The sequence below is a fragment of the Chaetomium globosum genome, genomic scaffold, assembly GCF_000143365.1.
Source record: "Chaetomium globosum CBS 148.51 scaffold_1 genomic scaffold, whole genome shotgun sequence".
NCBI lineage: Eukaryota > Fungi > Ascomycota > Sordariomycetes > Sordariales > Chaetomiaceae > Chaetomium > Chaetomium globosum.
This window is the reverse complement of record NT_165976.1, coordinates 609,959-626,353: the sequence shown is the minus strand read 5'-3', so window position 1 is coordinate 626,353 and position 16,395 is coordinate 609,959. Positions and strand designations below refer to the sequence as shown.

Genomic DNA, 16,395 nt, shown 5'->3' with positions numbered 1-16,395 from the left:
CCATCCTCGACCCGGCCGAGCGGAAGCTGCGCAAGAAGAGGGTCTTGCCCGCCGTAAGATTCCAGTCCCTGCCCTCACCCAAGGTCAAGGATACTGACCACCCTTTTCAGTACGCCGGTAAGGGTACTTCCGACTTTGAGTCCTGCATCGACACCGGCCTCACCAAGTGGCTCGCGGCCATCGAGCAGCGATACGCAGGCAAGGGCGTCGACATGAATCTCGGCAGGCAGGTGCACTTTGGCGCCCTCGACACGCTCGGCGAGGTTGCCTACAGTCGCCCCCTGGGCTTCGTGGCGACCAACGAGGACCAGGGGCAGTTTATGAGGATCAACGAGGCCATGCTGCCCGTCCTCATCACCATGAGCAACTACAGCAGCCTCTTCTGGTGGATCAGGAAATGGCCGCTTAAGTACCTGCTCCCGCGTGTCGGTGACGACGTGGGGTTGGGTGCGGTGCTGACGTGAGTTTCGGACTGACGGCGAGATAGTTACCGCGCAACTATGTGGCTGATGTGGATGACAGCTACACCCAGTCCATCATCGACGAGAGGCTAAAGCCCGGCGCCGAGCCGAAAAAGGACATGCTACAAATCTTTATCAACAACGGCCTCAACAGGGAGGAGCTCCTCTCCGAAGTCGGCTTGCAGTTGTAAGTTGTGTCATTGTTGCTCTTACCCCATTGCCCCCCCCCCCCCCCCCCCTTCCTGGCTCATCACCTCAAAAAAACAGCTTCGCCGGCTCCGACACGACGTCCAACACCATCAGCATCACCCTCTATTACCTCCTCAAGCACCCGCGCACGTTACAGACGCTGCGTGCCGAGCTCGACGCGGCCGCAGCCGAGGGCCTCGCCCCGCACGGCGAGATCATCAAGGATAGCGTGGTCAAGAACCTGCCGTACCTGCAGGCGTGCATTCGCGAGATGCTGCGGTTGCACACGCCGCTGGCCTCGGGCCCGTTCCACAAGGCGGTGCCCGTGGGCGGCGACACAGTGTGCGGCTACCACCTGCCGTACGGCGCGCGCGTGTCGACCAACGGCGCCGTCTACGCTATGGGGCGCGACAAGGCCTTTTGGGGTCCCGACACCGACATGTTCCGCCCCGAGCGCTGGACCGAGGCTGACCCCGTCAAGAGGCAGCGTATGATTGATATGACGGACCTGGCGTGGAGCTATGGCGCGTTTGCGTGCCCCGGCAAGGCGATTGGGCTGATGGAGGCGGGCAAGACCATTTCCGAGGTTTGTTTATTCTCCCCCGTTTCTCTTGATGGTCTGGGTGGGTGGGAAAAGCTGACTTTGGCTGTAGGTTATCCGCCGCTTCGACATCACCTTCGCTAACCCCAGCAAGCCCGTCCATTTCCGATCCGCCATCGCCTGGATGATCCACGACTTCTGGGTCAGAATCGAGAAGCGCGAGATTCTGAACGAGCCTGTTTCAGAGAAGACTGACGAATGAATGGGGGATCGTTGCTTTCCTTTTGTTGGACCCGGCCGAGAAATCAAAATCTATATACGCAACTCTCCTAAGGTAATTTATGTAATCTTCGGCCAAGAGATGAACTTTTCACACCCCAGCCCAGCGGACCTCTTTCCGGGCGGTCCTCCTCCGCGCTCGGGGCGCCTGGCTCGGTTCCCGGCTCTGCGAGACAGAAACTTGAACGTAGGGAGCGGCTAGGTGGGCGGTCAGCAGCACCACGAGCCCTCCGGCGAGAAACTGCAGCGGCGTGGCCACGCTCTGCGCCAACAGCAGGATGATGAAGCACTCGAGGGCGGGGATGCCGAGCTAGACGGCCTGATCGGCCCCGGCCCCGGCATGCGGAGGGGAGTGGGTGCTGTTGTTTCCCATCTCTGGGCGCGCTTTTCTTTCGCGTTTACGTGCTTGGTCGGGCTCACTGGGGGTTTTTTTAATGGGGATGCGAGCTCGTACCGGTAGTTGTGGTATTGGGTGAATGGGGAATCTTGCGTGAGACAAAGGATGGTGCCAGTGGTTTCTGATAGGGCAAGTTTAGTGGTACGGGGCCCGATCCCTAGTGGCACGGGGTCCGGAAATTCTGCCGAAATTCTGCCACCCTCCCGGGTGGGCAGAATCTCCGCCCATTCATTCCATACTCCGTCTCTAACGCTGTGCACAACCGCCCAACTTCTTATTTGACCTCGTCCACCGACTGCAACACCGTGTCCAAAAAGATTTATTGCATCTCCTTATTGGCTATATTATAGGGCCCATATTATATCACGATCCAACGAGCCGGCAATCCACTCTGTTGCCTGCCGCCTACCAAGATGCCTCTCGAGGCCCCTACCGTCCCTGCGGATGGATTTGAGTCCTTCGATGTACTCTACGCCCATGTCAACCCGTCAGCCAAAGAACAAGGATACGCAATCGTCAAGGTGCGATGCAGCGACTACAAGAACGGCGCGCCGAGGCGGTACGATCTGAGTTGCGTTCATGGGGCCAATAAAAAGGAGACCCGAGGTGTCGGCCTGCGGGACACATCTACCATCAAGACGAGTTGTCCGTGGAGGGCGAAGGCAGTTCAGCGTGTACTTGCAGGCGATCGATGGATCTTCGAGGTCATGGTTAACCAGCATAATCACGAAGCTCAAGACCCCGTAGCCTACCCTAGCCACCGCAAAAGGACCTGGACCGAGGCCCAGAAGGATAAGATCCGCCAGATCTTCAAGACCACGGCTACTGGCTCCCGTGGTGTTGCCGCATTGATGCGAGAGCTTTACCCAGATCAGGTGACCCCCCGTTTTCTACCCCTTTTCTCACACCTTTATCTGTCTAACCTCCCACTTTACTTATCTAGGAGTGGCACCGTCGCGACATCGAGAACGAGATGACCCAGGCTAATGCCGAGGCTCTTGGTGGCTATACCCCTACCCAGGCTCTGATCAAGCACTTCACCGACACTGGTATTAAGCACTTTGTCCGCCAGCTAAGCGGACATGTCACGGCCTTGATCTGGACATACCCATGGTGCGAGAAGGCCTGGAAGCGATTCCCTGATGTCCTCAACCTCGACAATACGTACAAGACCAACCGCTTCGATATGCCTTTCCTCAACGTCACGGGCGTTACCAATCTTCATACCACCTTCAATGTCGCCTTCGCCATCGTCAACAAGGAGGATGAAGAAGCCTACACCTTGGTTGATCCGAGCATCTCGAAAAGCTCCGGCGTCGCTGTAGGGCGCCCAGCTACCTTACTGTAGCAATTTACCCGACTTCGAGAAAGCCCTTCAAGAATGGCGCTGGCCACCGTCTCTAGAAAAACTGTCCACCCAGCAAATCTTGTTTGTGGCACGTGTTCAAGAACCGTACCAGAGCGAGGTCCAAGAGGAAATTGGAACTTGGGCCCGACGGCCAACAGCCCAGCCAGCAGGCCCTGCGAGAACAGGAAGAAGAGGGTAATCACGTGGACCCTACTTTCAGGGATCTAATCGCAGAGGCCCCTGTCATCGGCCCTCCCCTTTCGATTCAAGATACTGAAGATACCCCTGCCGGCTTTCTGTCTGTCTGGAAGGCCTGCGTATATGCCTCGACGATTGACGACTTCCAGATGGCGTGGCAGCAGCTGATCGACCAGTTCGCCGAGCATCAAGAACCCGCTGTTTCCTACATCTTGTCGACCTACTTCCCATGGAGGAAGCACTTCCTCGAGTGCTTCACCCGTCAAAATCGGAACTTCGGCGTTCGGGTCACCTCTCGTACAGAGGGCAGTCACAAGGAGGTGAAGTCGTACCTGCTGAATTCAAGGGCAGAACTGCGGTTTCTCGCCAGCCGCGTCGAGCAACTCGTGAAGGACCAAGAGGCTTCATATAACGCCAAGAAGGGCGAGGAGGCCACGCGCCAGCTCGGGCAGTACAGCAGCTGTCGATGGATGGGAGACCTACGCTACCGCCTTAGCCGCAAGGCACTTGGCCTCGTGGCGCAGCAACACAGGATCTGCCACAGCAGGGTCAAGAGTGACCTCGGACAGACTGCCTCCCAGAGGCACAGGGAACCACCCCCTGAGTGCACCGGGGCTTTCCACCAGCAGTTTGGCCTCCCTTGTTCCCACGATATCGAGCGTAAACTACGTAGCAACCAGGAGCTCAGTTACCTCGATACCCATCCCCACTGGCACCTTGAGGTGAGCCTCGCCGCTAACGACCCCTTCGCCGCGATCGAAGAGCCGCTAGTAGGAATCACAAGGCGTGGTAGGCCTACAGTCAGTCAGGAGGAGATCCTCCGTCGCTTTGATACCCCGTGGAGATAACTACCGCCGAGCTTCGGCCGCCACGCGGGCCCGAGACCCCTCGCGGTGGGGAGCTCGTTGAACGACAGGAGCAGCAGCAAGCCCGGGGCCGAGCCCGAGGCCGGCGGCCGCGGGGCCCGAGAGGACGGGGTAGAGGTCCCGCACGGGGGCAGGGCCAAGCCCGAGGCCGGCGGTCGCGGGGCCCGAGAGGACAGGGTAGAGGCCCCGCACGGGGGGCAGGGCCAGCAAATTGCAGTAGATGGGGCTCAGGGAGGTGCATCAACTGGGCCTGATGTGGCTATATCGCTAGGAACGCCCGTATCAGACACGCCCCAGTCACAGTAGCTAGGAATTCATGCCTGTATATCCTGAGTTAAGAGCGTAAGATCAATATTTTCATATGCACCCAAATCGTTTAAAAAAGGACGTTTTCGCCGTTTGGGGGGAGGAAATAGGTCCCCTCCCCCCTTTACCGCACTACAGAGGAAAGGCGGTCAGCCGTGCATTGATGTTTTAGGAAGGCGGTGAACTGGACCCCCTGCCACTAGGGATCGGGCCCCGTGCCACTAAACTTGCCCTTCTGATAATGACTGCCAGTGGGTCACGGTGTTAGTATTGTTCTGCCAATTCGTGGCTTTGTGTTTGGGGTTTCCTCGGGTCAGCATTGGTTTAGGTCATGACAGCGGGAGGAGGCAGAGAGAGACGAGGACAAGTTAGCTTTTTCTCAGCTCAGGAAACCTCCTGCCCATGAGTGCCAGAGCACCGTGTTCCCCGGATTCCGGGCTGGAGCCGGGCTTTGGGTGCCATGACACAGGGGACCCGGGATCTTGTTGCGAGCAGGGCGCAAGCGCGAGCCAATTGCGTAAGCGATTAGGTTGCAGGCGCCAAATCCATTATCGTCATTCGCTGAGGTTAGCCCCGCTTCTCCCCGGCTTGTTGGTTGAGCAGGGCTCCAATCGTAAGCGAATGGGTGTCGGCTTAATTAACTCTATTGTCTTTGAGACCGTCTCTGTGACGGAAGCTCTTTGGCTAACGTTTTCAAATTTCCGTTAACAAAGGTTGGCTCTCGCCATTCACGGGTCACATGACTTGCTCTTAAAAAAAAAAAATCAAGTTGGGGGTCAGCAGGGTCACTCTTCCTGGGCTCAGTTGCATCCGAATCTCCGGGGTTTTGTATCCCATTTTCTGGGCCTCAGAAACATCCATTTTTGACATAAGTCCGTGCACCCCGTTTCCGATCAGGCCACTAACCGATCAAAATCCACCATCAGCCCCCCCGTTCTCGGTATCTACAGGAGGGTCGAAGATCGACCATTCCAGGCACATATCTTCGAGGACATAGCTATTTACTACTTCCGAGGGTTTTAACTCCTCTGCAAGTGCCTTTTGGCCTGCATTATTTGCTCAATTTGAGCAAACCGGGTGTTAGGGTCCAACCTAACCTTCTTCTTTTTCCTAGGCTTCAGCCTGTCTACCTCAGCTTCCAATGCCCGAATCCTCTGTTGTTGACTAGCTAGCTGGATAGCTGTGTAGTCAAGACTTTTGCCAACCTTTGCAAAGAGAGTCCGAGCTACTGGGTCTATTGCTTTGAGTCGCTTTAGACGGTAGTTGGTAGCGACTAATTTGTGGACCTCTTGACTGCGACTTGGAGTCTTAACCTCCTGGCTGCTCGGCTTGTTGACACCCTGACTGCTTGCCTGAGTTGGCTGAGTTGGCTGAGTTGGCTGAGTTGGCTGAGTTGGCTGAGTTGGCTGATTTGGCTGAGCCGGCTGGGTCGGCTGGGTCGGCTGGGTCGGCAAGAGTAAACGGCTCATGAGAGGCTTGTCGACGTTGACTGGCCATAACCCTGACGCTTTCCAACCACTACGGATATTTCTTTCCGTAATGGCATCGCTCCTAGCCTTTGAATAACAACAGAGAAAGAGTCTTTTGCCAATAGGGGCACTGTCGGTCATCAGAGCCAAGTCATCAATGCCACAACGGTAGGCAGTCTTCAAGGGAGAAAAGACAGAGAGATCAAGAGGTTGGAGAACATGAGAGGCGTGTGCTGGTAAGAAGAGAAGGTAGATGTTGTTGATATAATGTGACGAACCTACTTCAGGACCCTGTCCTGTTAGGGTTCAGCTTCGGTTGAAGGTAATCTCTTCGAGGGTGCTTAGGTTCGGTGCAGCCAAAGGGTGCACAACAAAGACTTGTCTCAACAGTAGGCTTTCGAGCTTGTAGCGAACTGTAGTTGTGATTGCTAACTGGAGAACTCCCAGAGCTCTCCAGAACGGGTGACTATATACTATCTAGGCTTCCTAGGTACCGGCGTACCTTTTGCTGGGAACGTGAGGAACGGTGATCGTTCCTCTCGTTCCAGACTGGATCCTGGGAACGGTAGCCGTTCCCTTCGTTCCTCTGCTGATTGGTCTGAGACCCATTCTTAATGATTGGCTGGGAACGCTTCCCGCGCGTGCCCTCATCGGGGCGTGGTACGCGACCATAACCGTGACATATAACACGTCCACATGAAGTCGTCAGACTCGTGGCTACCATGGCCATCAACAATGAGAAGTCTCTTCCTCGAAGTTGAAGTCGATGGGCAAAAGACCCCCGTCAGCCATTCCAAAGCAATATCATTAGATGTCCACCCATTTTGGCTTGTTGTGAACCGCCAGTTACGTAATGGATCAAGGTCCTTCACGTCGTCGGGGAACCATTGTTGTTGGATGTCTTTGCCCTTGAAGATAACCAACGGAGAGAGAGCGACTCCTGTTGCTGAGATACACTCAATGATCGTCGTCCAGATCCGAGATTCAGGGTGCTTTGACAGTGCCTCCTTCGTCTCCGATGAACCAACACATAAGCCATTGATCCCCATACCCTCCATAATCCCCGTTTCGTCCATATTCCAACGGTCTCGCGGGTCAACCGACTTGATGATCGGAATCGCGAGTAGACGGAACCAAGCCTTGATCACATCAATACTAGCTCCACTCAGCCGCTTGATGTCCATACTTTTGTTCCTCTTCGTCTTCAGAACCGGATATCTGTTGATGAACTTCTGGAGCCAATGCTTGCCAACAGTCTGGTCAGATCCAGAGGCATGGAGGATGCGGTTGGCGAAGGTCTGGATCTGCCTATGCTTGACAGGAAGCCCAAAAGCCTCTTGGGCAAGGACCCAATCGGCCAAGTGTTTTTCTTGATCGGGGCTGAGCTTCTGCATCACTTGGGCTTGGTATTGACCCTTTGGTTGGGCGTGGGCAACGACTCGGCCTCGAAGGGTAGAAAAGGGGACCCCCCAGGCCCAGCGCTCCGAACAGTTCAATTTTTTCAGTTCAGTAGTTCAATCCAATCAATCCAATCCAATCCAATCCGGCCATTTTGGGCCTCAGTGCAATCCAGATCCAGCTCCAGGATTGAACTGAGCTCGATTGAACTTACAGGGTTAGGGTTATAAGCGACAATACTTGCCGTTATTCTGATAGTGAGGTACCGAACGTTATCTATAACTAACAGTCTCGTTGTTCAAACAGGGTCAATCGCTGTTGGATTGAACTTGCCATCATCAACCGCCCTTCGACCAGGTCCAACCCTACCGCCCAATGGCTACCTCAGACACGAGCTCTACTGCCACATCCCCGACGAATGCCGCCGTCGTCACCGGGCCTGTCGTCACCACCGAAAACAGCACCTTTTCCAGGCTTGGCCATGCGCTTTCCCTAGTTCAGCAGATCGAGGCGCTTGGGGAGGACCCTCCAGCGTCAATCGTCCCCGAGCAATGGCCTGTTGTGACCTGCAAGAAGGACCTCAAGTACGTGCCTGAAAACTGGCTAGATAAGCGGCAAGACAGGCGCTCTTGGGTGTAGAAATACGGCTTTTGCGTTGCCCTTGTCGTCGATCCAACTGGTTAGTTTTATTTCTCACAACAGCGCCCTCAACGCTTATCGTTATAATAACCGATTATTTATACAGTCAAGATGAAGGCGAAAAGCTTCCATTTCGTCTGCAAGCGATGTAGTGCAACGTTCAACGCTCAATCGACTTCGGCCGCACGAAGTCATCTCGAAGAACAACACCGTATTTTTGACGATAAACCTCACTCGAATTCGAACGACCCCCAAGCTACAACATCAAGAAAACGAGCTGCAACCAACCACAGTATTAGCGAGATGTTGAGCCGCAACAAGAACAAAAAGTCGACGGCCGTGGTTCCAAGAACCCAAGGGGAGCGCTTTCGTTACCTCCTTGTTTGTTGGATGGCTACGGCAAACATTCCGTTCGCCGCGGTGGAAAACAAGTATTACCGTCAAATACTACAGCTCTTCAACGCTCCATTAACTGACGCCCTTCTTCCAAAAGGGGGGGATACAACAAGAAGCTGGCTCACAAGTATGTATCACGATCTTCTTGATTCAATCAAGATTAAGCTCAAGGCTTCTCCACATCAGAAACATCTCTCTTTCGATCTGTGGACCTCCTCTCATGGCCTTGCGCTACTCGCAGTCGTTGTTCATTACTTTGAGAGCTCTGGAAATTATCAAACACACCTCCTGACTCTGTCACGGATTACGGGGACTCATGCTGGCGAGAACATTGCACCTGGTGTTCTAGACGTCATCAAGGACGTTTTGACCTACAGCCCTGGCCTTGGATATTTCCAAACCGACAATGCAGATAACAACGATACGGCAATGACAAAGGTCCTTTTACACCTCAATCCAACGCTTTCCCCTGCGCAAGCCATCGCCCTCAAATGCAAGGTCCGGGTCCGTTGTTTCGGGCACATATTGAACCTTGTTGCTAAGGCCTTCCTTCAAGCAACCAACAAGAAGCTCATCAAGTCCCTGGCACCGGAATCCCTGGCACACCACAACGCAGCGGAAGAGGGAAGGCTTCTTCAGGAATGGCGCAAGTCTGGCCCTATTGGAAAGCTCCACTTCCTGGTTCATCACATTCGCCGCAGTCCTCAACGCCGGGATCTGTTTTCGGATATCGCTAAGGGCAAGTTGACAGAGGAAGAACAGCAAGAATTCGGCGCTATTCTAATCGACAAGGACATTGCAAAGCTGCAGTTGCGTTCGGACAATGAGACTCGATGGCATTCAGTCTACCACATGATCGACCGGGCAATCATGTTACGTGATCCTCTGGATTATTTCGTCAACATCGTGACCAAGAAGGATCCAGATAATATCACGAGCGATGACCAGCTTACGCCTTCAGAGTGGGTGGTGCTCAAAGAGATCCGTTGCATCTTGGAACCGTTCAAAATCATTACAAAGAAGTTTGAGGGCCGGAAACCAAACTTTGCGGACGTCGTATCACATGCCTACACCCTGCACAGGAACCTCAACGAACTCTATCAACAGTATGCCAGAACAGCCAGTCAACATCACGATTTCCATGGGGGTCCCTGGGTTGGTATACGGCCACCGTCGCCGGCCCTGGGAAACTCTCTCAATCCCGGTCGGATGCAGTCGCTTTCGTCAGACCCAGACCCAGATATTGAACCCCCAAGTCAACGTGTTGAGCCTCCAAGTCAACGGCGGTCTGGGCGAACAATCCGGCCTCCAGCTCACTTGGACGACTTTGAAGTTGACCTCCCAGCACTTGGATATCGGCCCTCTACCACAGAGCCCCACCCAGCGCCATCGCCACGCCCTCAACAGCGCGTTGTTCAACTTGGGGGAGGTAATTGACGATGAAGTTGATGATACTGGGTATGCCTTTATCCAAAAGAGTCTCAAACTTGCCATTGAGAAGCTGGAAAAGTATCTGGCGATCATGGACGCCACCCCAGCTTATTGGGCGGCAATGATACTACTTCCGAACTGTAAGATGCGGTGGATCGAGCGTTTTTTTACAGATGATCCGCTTAAGTCGTCCGACATTCAAGCCCGGTTCCGGGTTTTCTTTGACCACAATTATCCTCGACCGGCTCCGGATTCATCAAACGGGTCCCGGGACCGACCTTCACATCGCCCGGCGTTTGGGTATGACTTCTATGACCCTCCGGATCGCGTATCCGTTGATGAGGTTAGTGTCTACCTCAATGAGCCGGTTCTGCCACTAGAAGAGACCCCTTATCAATGGTGGTGGCGTAATCGTGACCGTTTCCCACGGCTTTCCAAGATGGCATTTGAGTTGTTATCTATTCCACCCTGTTCAACAGAATGCGAGAGGTGTTTTAGTGCATCGAAGTTGGCCCTGGGTCATCAGAGAAACCGCACGCACGAGGAAACCCTTTGTATGCTTCAGTGTATCAATAATTGGCTGCGGATTCTAGATAGCTAGAGCAGGAGGAACGCCAGGGAGTGGTGTGACTGTTGGGGAGACCTTTTGGGGGCTGAGCGGAACGGATCAGCTGCTTCCGGGGGGGAGGCCTTGGCAGATTGAACTAAACAGTTCAGTTCAATCTGAGGAACAGTTCAGTTCAATCGCACCTCAAAATCTTCAATCCAATCCAATCGGGGACCCAGGATTGGATTGATTGAACTGTTCGGAACGCTGCCCAGGCCTCGCTAGCCTTACGGATAGATTGTCCATCCTTGACAGCCTGGATTGCCAACTGAATGATGTCTTCGCGAGCCATAGCAAAGATGTTTAAAATGAGAGCAACAGGATTAGAATTGGGCTTGATTTGGTGAAACTGTGTGGGTTGAAACAGAGAGGGTGCCGGATCAGGAGGGTGTGAAAATTTGATCGGTTAGTGGCCTGATCGGAAACGGGGTGCACGGACTTACTTTCCACCAAAGACAAAGAATCATAGGAAGAATGGTGATCCTGCTTCTACACAAGAGTGACCGTGCCCGCTGCGCGCGGGCCCGCCAAAGGAAGCCTGGAGGAACGGGCCGGCGCAGGTAACCCATAGCGGCATCAGAATATGGTTGGCCGATCAGTTTTAGGACGGTTGACGAATGTTGGGAAAGCAAGCAAAAGCAGTTCTTTGGTCAACCTCAAAAGCTAGTCATACAGCCGCGCCTTCTTCCTTCACGCTGTGGATCTCTTGCTTCTGGCCGGTTCCGGAGAGCTTGGTTCCTTTCTTTTCTTTGTCGGGGTCCTGCTGCTCGAAACGGGTTGAGCGTCCAATAATTCTTCTGTGTCCGAAGCATCGTTCGAGTCGTCGCCATCTAGATTAATAGTTAGGTGAGCCGTGGCTGTGTAAGGCGGTGATATATACCTGAAGATGGACCTGTGGGCATCTGATCAGGATCGGCCGTGATCGAGTCTAGCTGTGCTCCAGGGCTGGATGGTGGTTCGGTCGCTTCGCGTTCTGCGGTTTCTGGGGCAACCGGCGAGGAAGATGGATTCTGAGGCGAGGAAATGGGATTTTGAGCACGGCCTAGTGAAGAGAACGGGTTTCTGCTTGCGACTGCTCCGGGGCCAGCCGATCGTAGTGTCGTTGATAAGTTGCCGACAGGATCCGATGATTTCGGCGTCGGTGTATTGTTGATTGACGGGGAATTCTGCCGAATGAGTTCCCAATTGTCGGCGAGAATCACCAGAATTCGAACAGTGGGATCGACTTTCCGAGAGCCTTGGATCAGTCGCGGTCTAGGACCCCCAGGAGTCGGCCACTGCACGTGATCCACGACCCCTCAGCGCTGCTCTCAGATCAGTCAGATCAGACAGACCCTCCTGATCTGATCGGATTGATTCCCTCGACCCTTGGACTGGACTGGACTGGATTGAACTGGACTGAACTGACATACAAATGCAGCTATTCGTAACCCTGCTGCCCCTTAATCGATCCCCAATCCGGCCTGCTGCCCTTCATGACTCCTCCGATGACGATATCGCCGTTCCTAAGCCAGTTCTTCAGCATCTGAAGCATCTCGATAGTCTCCCACTTCATTGCATGCCTCTGGGAGCTCAGAGTAAGCCTAGCAATGCTGAAGGACCTCTCGCAGTCAGCTGCCATGGCTGGAATAGCGAGAATGTCAAGGGCCATCTGAGACAGCTTTGGGAACTGAGCCTTATTACTGATCCACCATTCAACCGGATCGACGTTGCCCCCGACCTTCATGTTGTAGTACCGGTCAATCTCGTCCTCGTTACCATCTTCATCGGAACTGACTCCGCTGTTCGACGAAGGCCTCGTAAGCATCGTCCTCCCGGCCTAAATCTCGACAGACAGATCGACCCTGAGGCTGGGGATCATCAGAGCTGCAATACCAGCGGTCAAAGTATTCCTTGAGACCATCTTTCGCAGCAACGAGCCACTCATGTTGTTCGGGATCCCTCCACCGACGCCGCAGCCACCGAAGGCCGAGATTTGGATTCAGAATGATAGCTGCAGTGAACAAAGGGGAATCCGCAAGCTTCGTGTAGTACTCGTCAAGTTTCTTCCAGGCATTTGTTGGATACTGGCCCCGAATGCTGGGCCCGCTCTCTAGCCTTGGGAGTCTAAAGCAGAACCGTCCGCTGTCGGGCATCGTGACGTACTCGTCCGCGGGCATTGAGAAAGGCAGGGCCGCCTTCGTTGAAGCGCAGCCGCCGCCGTCGATCGAAGCTGGCGATAAGACTGGGTGGTTGGATTACGCGCCTAGAATCCCGCCGAAAGCTTCAGCTGCTCCGAGCAGCTTTCAAGAACCGGAATTCCGTTGTCGTTATAGAAGTCTTGTAACCTTCCAAGATGTCCCAATACATATTCCATCCCCATTAGAACATCTGAAAGTCGACCACTTGTTCCCAGACTGCCCCCATCCCTGGGTCTTTATCGTCAGTTTGTAGAGTGGTTCTAAGATCGTCTTGATCTCGATCAGGGCCTTCCAGTCGTCGGTGGTTAGTTTGTCAGCATCAGGGATCCGCTTGTCACCATCAGATTCAAGATCAAGCTCCAAGATAAAGCTGTTGATATCATCCCTCTTCCTGACAGCCCTCTCGATCATCAGGTAAGTTGAGTTCCAGCGCGTGCTGTTGTCCTGCTTGAGGCCAAGGTCCCAGGTCGGCTCCTCTGACAACAGATAGTCGTCAGAGGTCTGGGCTTCCTTAGCATGCTGTCGGAATGCCTCGGATCGTTGCGGCGACGCCCTGATGAACTTGACGATATTGTGAAGCTTTCCAACAGGTCCCTTTGCTCTCCAATGTGCTAGTTCAGCCTCGTCGTCACTCCAAAGGGAAAGGGTATAAGCATCCCTCTCGAAGCAGGTAGCATCCTGGCCAAAAAGGAAAGCCTGAACAACAAGATTGAGGACATGACCGAAGCATCGCATTCGACGCGCCTTGATATCTCGGTCGGTTATGGTGGAATCGAGGGATCGATATAGGACCTTGAGGCATGTGTCGTTGTTCCCTGCATTGTCAGCGACGCAGACACCCACCTGCTTCCCAATTCCCCAAGCCTTGAGAATATCCTGGATCGTGAGCGCGATGTAATTCCCAGAATGCTTCCCTAGCTGCCGACGGAAGGCTAGCAACCTGCTCTGGGGCATTTTCTTCTGATTGATGAAGTGCCCAAAGACTGAAATCATGGCTAGGTTGTTTGGAGAGGTCCAAAGGTCGAAGCTAATATGAATCTGACTGAGGGCTTTCGTCAGGTCAGCCTTGACCGCCCATCATCTTTCGACTCAAAAACCTCCTTGATATCCCTTCCCAATTGTCGATCCTACTGTGAGGAGAGCTCTTGGGCGAATCCAGGGTCTAGCTGCTTTAAGAGCTCCCTTGATGTAGACGCTCTCAAGAGCAGTAAAGGGCAAGTCGCCGTCGACAATATAGCCTACTAGAAGCTCCCGGGCCCGACTGATCTTCGCTTGTGGAATGCTGGAAGGGGTCGATCGGTTGCTAGCCTCTCGCTGGATGTCAAGGACGGTCATCTCGTTGTCTGGCCGGCTGGGGCTGTCCTCGGCGATGTTGTGGGACCTGTAACCGTTAGCAACGTGATTAGAACAACGAGCAAGGGCTATGCTAGCCTTAGAAGAGTGTCCCTGCGAGGCCGAGGTTGATTGAGCGCTGAAAAACTGGGGCTTGCCGTAGGCATCGCAGCGTCGACAGCACCAGACATCCTGCTTGACCTTTCCTGTTGTCGTCAGCTCCGTTAGGAACCAACCCTCACGAGTAATCCAGGAACGACGGCCACGGCTCTTCTTCTTGTTTAGAACACCGCTAATGACGAAAGTTCGGCTCCCCCAAACGATCTTGTATGGCTCGTCGGTATGTGTGACGGTTTGCTGCGCAGCTTCGTCGTACTGCTTCGCGATGGTGCGCAGTCGAGATCGAGGGCGGGGGAGGAAGACTGCTGCAACGTTGTTGGCATTGTCTGCAGTAGAGGCTGCGTAGCTGCTCTGTGCAGCAGTCGACATTGCGAGGTTGGGTTAACTTTAACTGGCGAATCGGATCAGCCTCAGTGGTCGTCACACACACGCGCGCGCGTACAAACAGTGGACAGAGCGACGCGCGGAATCCGCAATTTAGCGCTAGACAGGGCTTGTTCTGGCCCGGAAAAAGTAATACCCGACACATTCATCCACCTCTCTATAATTAACACTCAAAATGAAGGGATTCGGTGCCTTGACCAAGGGCCAAAAGTATGGTATAGATAACAATCAGATTATCAGATTTGTAAGGTGCTCATCTGATCCGACTGATCTGAAGAAATGGCCGATCTGAATCGACTGGACTGCTCTGGATTGATAGTATCTGATCTACAATCTGATCTTTGAGCAGCGCTGCGACCCCTTAGGAAAGGGGTTTGCGGCGGTCCGCATCCACCCGGCCAGAGACTTCCAGGGTTGCTGGTCGACGCGGAAAGAACGAGGACGTGGCATATGTGTATGCCCTCGCGAGGAGGGCGGTCGTTCTCTGGCTGCAAGTAAGACCCGAGTTTGGCGAACACCGAAGTCTTGACCAGCGGCTCCGGCCAAACTCCTTGCTTGATATGGAAGGTATCTAGCTCGACGGGGCCGGCAAAGGACACATGTGCTGAAGTGCTTGGCCAAGGAGCTGTCTGGTCGGGACCACCGAGCTGGCGGGGGATGACACTTGGAAGTGTTAGCAGCCAGGTCCTGCCCCAGTGCAAAATAATGGGGCGTACGGAGTCAAGCCGCCATCACGGGGCAGTGTCAGCGCCACCTGTACGGAGTGGGTTTCGTCTGTCTCCTATCTATTAACGCCTACGCCTTGGAAGGTAAGTTTGAGCAGGACGACAAATTTGTAAGAGGTAGGTATCCAGGGTCCTCTTGGCGTAAAAGAAAACTGCTTACAAGTCACATACAGAAACGCAGTCCTGCAACCTCGCCACTCTTCGTTCCATGGGAAAGGTTTCCAGGCTGAGCCCGACGAGACGATATACCAGGACTTTGGCGATCGCTCGAGGGCAGCTGGGCGCCCGAATCCGCTCACACGTCCAGAATATCGCTCTGCTACGCGTCTCGGCGGACGATGCCCGTGCTGACCGAAAGATGCAAGGGCTAGAACAGGAAAACGAAGACGTCGTCGACCGGGTTTGGCTTTGAGGACCAGGGAGGGGGACGATGACGGCGTCGGACTGGATGGTGGGGACATCGATCCACAGGCCCACTACGAAGCCTTCTTGAATGTCCTTTCAGCGGTTCGAGGCAGCGAGATCAAAGATATGACAGCGACTTCGGCGCTGAGGCGCTTTGGACCAAGAGGCGAGAGGCAGTTGACCCAAGCCAGGACGACAACAATGCTGCCCAGCGTGGTCGCTATTTCTATACCATGCTACAGGACCTCCAAGACTCGCCGTTCCGCGGCATGGGACTGCCCAGCCGCGAGGAGATCGACGCGGTATTGAAGGTCCAGAAGAAAGAGGACAGCAGCGTCACGGCGAAGATCCAGGGCAGGCAAACGAATCCGTCTTTCTGCGCATGCCGGCGAGCCACACGGGGAGCCCACGGTTGCCCGTTCACGGATGCGAAAGATCTCCAGAAGGGGTCGGCCCGGGCGGACAGATGCGGCTCGAGCTCGGACGTTATGCAACATACGTCGATGTGGCCCTGGGGCTTCACAAGGCACTGGACCCTTAACAAGTTTCCAGGGAGAAATGGCACGGCTCTTACTGATGGGCCATCTTGCGGCGTTCCTCGGCGAGCGCGGCACGCGGCTGCAGGAAGAGGGGGGTCGGCAGCATTTTCCAATACATCGGCGGCGAGGGCGGCACCGGCAAGTCTCGCGTCATACACGCCATCAAGGACATGTTCCGGCTGAAG

General features: G+C 54.4%; 6 protein-coding genes across 6 annotated transcripts in view; 4 read left to right on the top strand and 2 right to left on the bottom strand.

Moving 5' to 3' along the window:
• The window catches only part of CHGG_00208 (uncharacterized protein), a gene marked incomplete at both ends in the record, with an annotated part of 2,917 nt that extends 1,464 nt beyond the window's left edge, over window positions 1-1,453 (top strand). The window contains 4 exons of the mRNA XM_001219428.1: window positions 111-460; window positions 523-648; window positions 729-1,236; window positions 1,304-1,453. Coding sequence (XP_001219429.1) covers window positions 111-460; window positions 523-648; window positions 729-1,236; window positions 1,304-1,453 — 1,134 coding nt within the window. The remainder of the gene's footprint in view (window positions 1-110; window positions 461-522; window positions 649-728; window positions 1,237-1,303) is intronic.
• Window positions 1,454-2,280: 827 nt separating this feature from the next.
• Window positions 2,281-4,261, top strand: CHGG_00207 (uncharacterized protein; the record flags this gene model as incomplete). Its single annotated transcript, XM_001219427.1, has 3 exons — window positions 2,281-2,742; window positions 2,811-3,188; window positions 3,272-4,261. The coding sequence occupies 3 exons, from the start codon at window positions 2,281-2,283 to the stop codon at window positions 4,259-4,261; spliced, it is 1,830 nt and encodes a 609-aa protein (XP_001219428.1).
• A 1,343-nt stretch (window positions 4,262-5,604) lies between these two features.
• Window positions 5,605-7,448, bottom strand: CHGG_00206 (uncharacterized protein; the record flags this gene model as incomplete). Its single annotated transcript, XM_001219426.1, has 3 exons — window positions 5,605-6,345; window positions 6,557-6,771; window positions 7,106-7,448. The coding sequence occupies 3 exons, from the start codon at window positions 7,446-7,448 to the stop codon at window positions 5,605-5,607; spliced, it is 1,299 nt and encodes a 432-aa protein (XP_001219427.1).
• Window positions 7,449-7,827: 379 nt separating this feature from the next.
• On the top strand, window positions 7,828-10,548 carry CHGG_00205 (uncharacterized protein; the record flags this gene model as incomplete). The annotated part of the gene is made up of 4 exons (XM_001219425.1): window positions 7,828-8,036; window positions 8,385-9,593; window positions 9,703-10,261; window positions 10,516-10,548. 4 exons carry the CDS (start codon window positions 7,828-7,830, stop codon window positions 10,546-10,548), a joined length of 2,010 nt encoding a protein of 669 aa, XP_001219426.1.
• A 1,397-nt stretch (window positions 10,549-11,945) lies between these two features.
• On the bottom strand, window positions 11,946-14,526 carry CHGG_00204 (uncharacterized protein; the record flags this gene model as incomplete). Its single annotated transcript, XM_001219424.1, has 3 exons — window positions 11,946-12,344; window positions 12,853-13,623; window positions 13,837-14,526. The coding sequence occupies 3 exons, from the start codon at window positions 14,524-14,526 to the stop codon at window positions 11,946-11,948; spliced, it is 1,860 nt and encodes a 619-aa protein (XP_001219425.1).
• A 294-nt stretch (window positions 14,527-14,820) lies between these two features.
• Window positions 14,821-16,393, top strand: CHGG_00203 (uncharacterized protein; the record flags this gene model as incomplete). Its single annotated transcript, XM_001219423.1, has 4 exons — window positions 14,821-14,859; window positions 14,912-15,035; window positions 15,440-15,666; window positions 15,914-16,393. The coding sequence occupies 4 exons, from the start codon at window positions 14,821-14,823 to the stop codon at window positions 16,391-16,393; spliced, it is 870 nt and encodes a 289-aa protein (XP_001219424.1).
• Window positions 16,394-16,395: the final 2 nt, after the last annotated feature.